Source organism: Loa loa (assembly GCF_000183805.2).
Source record: "Loa loa unplaced genomic scaffold supercont3.30, whole genome shotgun sequence".
NCBI lineage: Eukaryota > Metazoa > Nematoda > Chromadorea > Rhabditida > Onchocercidae > Loa > Loa loa.
In genome coordinates this window covers 233,121-239,343 of record NW_018108210.1, presented here as the reverse complement: position 1 = coordinate 239,343, position 6,223 = coordinate 233,121, and the positions used below count along the sequence as shown (strand labels likewise).

The window sequence follows — 6,223 nt, the reverse complement described above, 5'->3', positions numbered from 1 at the left end:
AAAAACCGGAAAAACATGAAAATAAATCTAAGGAATGTAGAATTAATTAAATGAGTCATAACATTGGATATATTCATTTACAATAAGAAATTTATTTGATTATATATTTGTATGGTTGGAGTCTCGCGAATCGGAATTCGCGACAAATGCTGCTATACAGAATGTCAGTCCCGTTCACTACGTGTTTTATGTGTTAGGCTTTGTTACCCGTTTCATAGGTTGCATTGAAAAAAAATTGCTGGGAAAAGCCTTGAAAATTTTTTCTACTTTGTTCATTGCGACATTTAAGACAGTGAGCAGGAATTATTAGTTGATATAAATGGCGCTATCAGTCATCAGAAAAATATTTGCAGAAAGTCGTAATAAATTCTTTTTTTTTTTCGTTTAACCTGAGAACTGTGCATTTTCAGAAATTATTTATGCGCAAGGTTTAGCTGCTGAGGAACAGCTGTTAAAGTTCTTTTCGGGTGAGCGGAAACAAACGGTTTTCTGTGTTGTATACAATATGCTGTTCGAAACAAAGAAAATACATCCAGTAATTTATTCGTAAGTTATCAATTATTAAACAGTCGTTAATCATTAGACAATATATACGATTAAGTTTTTGGCTGTTACAACAGCTTCCAATTTTAAGCTTCCAATTTATCGTCATCTTTTTTTTCTTACTAATCAGTTCCGATTGGTGAATTGTTTGATAAACGAGTTATCCGAAGTTCATGAAAAGCACACTTGATCTTGATAGACATGGCGATGTAATATTTGAGGGAATTATTTTAGCCTTTCCACCTATGTTTTCTGTGAATTTGCCCAAATTAAAAAAATTTTTCATTTTTAGTGTGTTGAACTCAATGAACAGTAAAGAACTCACAGCAACGGTAAACAAATTCACAGATTATTTCATATTTATTTTCAAAAAGAATCTCCCTTCAGACGATCAGCAATTCGCAGCAGTAAGTTGTACAGTACACTTAGCTTTGTCCAAATGGTGAACCTAGGAATCTACTTTGTTACTTTTCTTCTTTTGCATTGCGTTTGTATGACATTCCTTCGCCTTTTGGGACTTTAGCGCGGTACTGCGGTGTTTCTCATAAAAGTATATAGTATCATAAGAATTTACTGCTGATGTTCAAATTAAAAAAAAAAAAAATCGTTTCGCAGTTTTGACCGAATTTATCTTTTTTCTAGTTTTTAACATTTAGATGATTGGGATTTTAAATGACATGGTATTTAATTTACACCTGATATCGCTCGATCGGTTGCTTCTTTCTCTTGTTCTTCATCCAACCGATGATGGAGCCACCGAAATTGCTATGCTTATAATCCATTCTTTGGCATGTTTATTTTATATCTTTGTTTATAGTCACCTTCTATCCTTATAGCTTATTAAAAAGATATTTTGTAGCGAAAAAAGGAAAATGTAACTATTTTTGTCCCAAAGTAGGTTGGGCCAAAAAATTGAGAAAGGGAACTGAAACATGATAGTAGAAGGATATTATTATACTGGATATTTGTTTGCTTGTGAAGTTTTTCGATTTGAGTCTTTACATGTACTCTCGAAATACAGGTGAACCTTATAGCATTTAATACAAAAAATCCTTTATGTCTCTCTACTTGGTTTGTTCATTTGCTTTTCGTGTGAAAAAACAGTGAGTTTTAGAGCGCGTATTATTGTTTTAGGTTGGCTCATATCCTGATTTGCATAATCGAATTACGGCGTTGGTGCACATAATTCCATCAAATAAAATTGGCAACACTAGTGCTGCATTTTTTAATAAAATGTCAGAATATTACTCGGTGAGGTTTTTGTACGAACTTGGTGATATTTCATTTCCTCTATTTTTTTTTTTTTTGCTTTTTGAGTGTTCTTTTTTAGCAATTCCCGGAACTGTCATATAGAGAAATGGAAGCAAAAATGAGGAGAGAAATGCAAATTGAACTAGGTATGCGACCAATCGAACAGCCAACTCTTAGTCCAGAACTTCATATGCCAATTTACTATGGTAATATTGTGGAACGCATACTTCCGGTACGTAATTGACAGACATGTTTCACAGTTTCCTTAAAAATTGACTACTGTGTCGGAATATTTGGGTGCAGTTTTCGAACAAGAATCCATTGGTTGTATTATACAAACAAGAAAAATGATTTAAGCTTGTAACAATCTTGATTTTTTTGCATTTTAAACGTTTCTTCTTCTGATCATACTCATATTACTAAGATATTTCAATTTATTAATAAAGAATAAGATTGACACTGTAACAGAGAATTACGTTTTCTCCCTGAAAATTTGGAACGATCCTTTCGTGGCATACAGATGAATTCATCACACCGGATAGCTCTTCATAGAGCAAATCCTGCGTTCTTTTTTTGTTCCCTTCATCTGCTTTTCTTTTTTTTTCGCTTTCGATTCCAACTTTTAAAATTTTGCAACTGCGGTGACCTAATTTCGGGGGGTTTTTCAATTCGCCCTCCGAATTACTTGGGTGTTAAGATTTGTTGATTAAATTTATTAAAGTCTCAATTGTAAAAGCTTAGGAAGTTTATTTGATTGTAACCTATGCAGTCTAGATTGTCATTCATTTGAGCGATGTTAATTTGTTTATAGATTGTAGACATCATTTTATTCCGTGCGATAGAAACTGTAGTTGCTGACCAACTATTTACGACACTGCTGATGTGCTTCAAACCCTGCTATCGATATCACCGTAATTTTCCATATTTAAGCCTTACTGGAGAGGAATCTTTCTTTATTTGTTCTTTGTGAGCTTATTCTAGTTAAAATAGGGAATTGGCTTTCAATTTTATGTGTTAGGATTGCTGAGCATCCAACTTTGTTCGGGATTTATGTTTTATTACATAAATATGGGCAACGGGGAAGGATTGTATATTGTTTTAGTGGTTCAGAAAAAATGTGGGTTGGATAGTAGTTACACACAGTGATAAAATGAATCCGTGTTATAGCACAGCCAGCAGCTTACATGTACAGTGTCTTGTATTGCTTGGACAAAACCATTTCACATACAGTTCGTGCCAGGGATTTTGTGCTGGAAATTTGTGGACAGCTGGAAGATAGGTAACCACATATTCAATTTTATTGAAAGATGCACTTTTCTGAGTCGTTTAGACTTTTAAAATGATGCGATCTAGGTTCTACTATCTGTCAGCATAGTTGAGCAAGACTCATTCTAAAACATTCCTCACCATATATGCTTCATAGATTTTGGAGGTGAACTTTTCCCTTAGGTTATTGAATGGCGAGTTAGTACAGAAATTTGATTGGGTTAGAGGAATTTTTAAGGGATGGTAAATACGCTCTCTTAACACCATCATTTATTTCCGACAATCATCAACTGTCACTGCCTTCTCAGTTTTGTCAGGCATTAGTGGATCGCATTTTGCAAGCTTCCAACTACGCTCATCAGCCACCAGCTTTCGCTTACAAAGTAAAAATGATTTCATTTCAGTGTTACAGTTTTTTGTTGAATAATATTTTCAAATTGGATTGTTGATTCAATTTATCAGTTAATATTCAGGACTGGAGATTCGCGGAGATGCCACCTGCAGGGCAAGCCCTCACTGGCGCATGCATCGAACTGCTTGCATCTCCACATGCACCAGTGATTACAGCCCATGCACTCATTGATTTGGTCTTTATTCGGCCCTTACACCAACCGTTCGTTTTTGTGAATTGTGTTTTCCCATTATTTCTCTTCCTTACCCTTCTCAACTAAGAATTGCTAGCATTAACTTCATGACATTACCTTGATATCACTGGTTCGACGCTGTGGGCAGTGGCGAGTATATCTGAATTTTGTTGCATATCACACCTTAAAATGTTGTGACCTAGTGAAACTTCGGAAATGAATTTGTGGTTTCTCAGCCTTTTTCCAGATATGCCACTATCAATGCAGTCGCTCTGATTCTGACAGCCCTTCCAGTTTCTTTCCAGCAAGTTTTTTATGACCATATTGTATCTGTGCTCGATTCGGAAGCTCTGCATGGTATGACTTTTCTTAACAGTTTCGTTCTATTCGAAGCTTTTAATAAAAAATACAGATTTTAGGTGATCCATCTGTTTGTTTCGGCAGTTTAGAAAGTGAATGCTTGTTGCTGACCGAAAATCAATTGCTGACGAACCTTGCACTCGGGCATGCTTATCTTCAACACTGCAATGCAGTCCGTGTTCGCTTCTTCTTATTGCTTTACGTGAATTTAAAAAAAAAAAAAACAGTTTTATATAGAAATGAAAGTTTTTAGGAAAATTTTTTAAAAGGAAGAGGATAAAACACATTTATTTTAAAAACACTTTTTTTTTATTTACCTTATTTGCTGAGTTAGAAATTCCTTGCTATCCTTACTTTGACTTCCATTTGTAAACATTCATAAAGTTAAATTTCAATAAGTCAGTGTTCTAGAGTTCACTGGCAGCTTTACCTGAATTTGTGCGTGACCAGCTTGCACCAAAACTAGTCACGGAAGCGCAACTTATATTCGTACTTCGTCTCGTTGTGCCCATTTTGCAACGATTTTACGATGCCAAGGAAAGAAGCAAGCAGATACAGGATGTGTGTATTATTGCCATTTTTTCATAACTGTTTAATACTTTTTTAAATTTAATTTTCTATACTTAATAAGGGATGGTTTATATATTATTGATATCATTTGTGATAGATTTGTGCATAAGCTTTCAGTTGCTGAAAGGATAAAAATCGCTTCTATAATTAAACTGAAGCATTTAACGGAGTTCATACTAATTAATGAGCAACGAAAAGGAAGTTTGACTAATGGGTTTAAAAATACTTTGTTATGTTAAATTTGAAGTTAGATTTTCGAATGTATCTCAGATTTCATTTTACCAGGATATTTTTTTCATATCACTATCTTCAGAGTGTTATATCTTTCACTTCGTCAACAGTTTTTTTTTATTCTTACAAAGAACCAGTTGTTTATAAAAAACAAAGTTCGAGGGAAAAAATGATTTTAGCTTGCTGTGGATGTTTATAAGATGACAGTGAAAGTAAACGAACGAGCAGGCATACTAAAATACGAGGATTCAATTTGCGACTTTTTATATCATATGAAGTATATGTACGTTGGTGATTTTGTCAAAAATGAAGCAGAACAGGCAATACAACGACTGTCACCATCTATGCGAGATAAACTGAAATATATCTCACATACGCAAATAAACGCTACCATTGATCTGCCGCATAAGCTCGCTCCTGGGTCATCCAGTCTTTTTTAGAATTTGTCATTTAACGGGTTTCCTAAGTATAATTTGTTGCGTTGTCAGAAGTTGTTAGACTTTGTACAGGATCTATTAAAATAAAGTATTTAACGAGTCTCAGTTTGCTTTCTATATTGCATAACCGTCCTGCGGTTTGCTGCATGCTGTGATAATTTCAATAGTTCTTGATTTATTTAACAAAAGTGTTAGCAAAGTGTGAGATACTACAAATTTGTATGTAGTCTAAATTTGGTGCATGTTTCTGGTTTTACAGTTCTTTATGATTTTGATGTTACTGCCTTATATTTCGCATTTTCAGCGCGGTATTTGAAGTGTTTTTCTCATAAGGACGAGATGTTTTGAAATATTTAGGTTCTAAGTGCTGCAAAACGGGACTTATGGATGGAGCATGATGCTGCAGATCATACTATTCAGTTCTCTCAAACAATGAAACTCATACGAGGGGTAGGTTTATTTTCGCCTGTATAAGCTCCCAAGTCTGTAGAATATTTGCGCAAATAAAAGCAATATTATTCAAAATAAGCGAGTGTTCAATTTTGTTCGTATTTATGGTTAACGTAGGATTACAAATTTAACTTTCAATGCAAAATCTCATTCGATTTTCTATCCAAATGTTAACAGTTATAGAGCTCTTGGTACTGGGGCAATATGTCATGGAGAGATGCGGAAAAAGTATTAATGAATCAACAACCAGGAACCTATCTCGTACGAGATTCAGCTAGTGATCGCTATATTTTCACTATATCATATCGAACAAAACATTCTGTTCATCATACACGTCTTGCACAGCATGGTGGAAATTTTTGTCTTGGAGGTAATTTAATTCTTTTAACATAAATTATTAAAATATTTTGCATTAAAAGGATAGTTGAAATTTTATTATTATTGTTATTATTAATATTATTATTATTATTATTATTATTATTATTATTATTATTATTATTATTATTATTATTATTATTATTATTATTATTA

General features: G+C 33.7%; 2 protein-coding genes across 2 annotated transcripts in view; both read left to right on the top strand.

Annotated features, from left to right (window-relative positions):
• The window catches only part of LOAG_16950 (tRNA modification GTPase TrmE family protein), an 11,298-nt gene extending 6,034 nt beyond the window's left edge, over positions 1-5,264 (top strand). Inside the window, exons 15-27 of the mRNA XM_020449604.1 lie at positions 411-546; positions 836-950; positions 1,200-1,331; positions 1,678-1,794; positions 1,874-2,026; positions 2,606-2,705; positions 2,962-3,073; positions 3,299-3,443; positions 3,534-3,673; positions 3,892-4,001; positions 4,057-4,176; positions 4,416-4,565; positions 4,985-5,264. Coding sequence (XP_020306852.1) covers positions 411-546; positions 836-950; positions 1,200-1,331; positions 1,678-1,794; positions 1,874-2,026; positions 2,606-2,705; positions 2,962-3,073; positions 3,299-3,443; positions 3,534-3,673; positions 3,892-4,001; positions 4,057-4,067 — 1,271 coding nt within the window. The 3' untranslated portion in view covers positions 4,068-4,176; positions 4,416-4,565; positions 4,985-5,264. The remainder of the gene's footprint in view (positions 1-410; positions 547-835; positions 951-1,199; positions 1,332-1,677; positions 1,795-1,873; positions 2,027-2,605; positions 2,706-2,961; positions 3,074-3,298; positions 3,444-3,533; positions 3,674-3,891; positions 4,002-4,056; positions 4,177-4,415; positions 4,566-4,984) is intronic.
• Positions 5,265-5,538: 274 nt separating this feature from the next.
• The window catches only part of LOAG_16949 (hypothetical protein), a 2,746-nt gene continuing 2,061 nt past the window's right edge, over positions 5,539-6,223 (top strand). The window contains exons 1-2 of the mRNA XM_020449603.1: positions 5,539-5,692; positions 5,876-6,062. Of these exons, the coding sequence (XP_020306851.1) occupies positions 5,630-5,692; positions 5,876-6,062 (250 nt within the window). The 5' untranslated portion in view covers positions 5,539-5,629. The remainder of the gene's footprint in view (positions 5,693-5,875; positions 6,063-6,223) is intronic.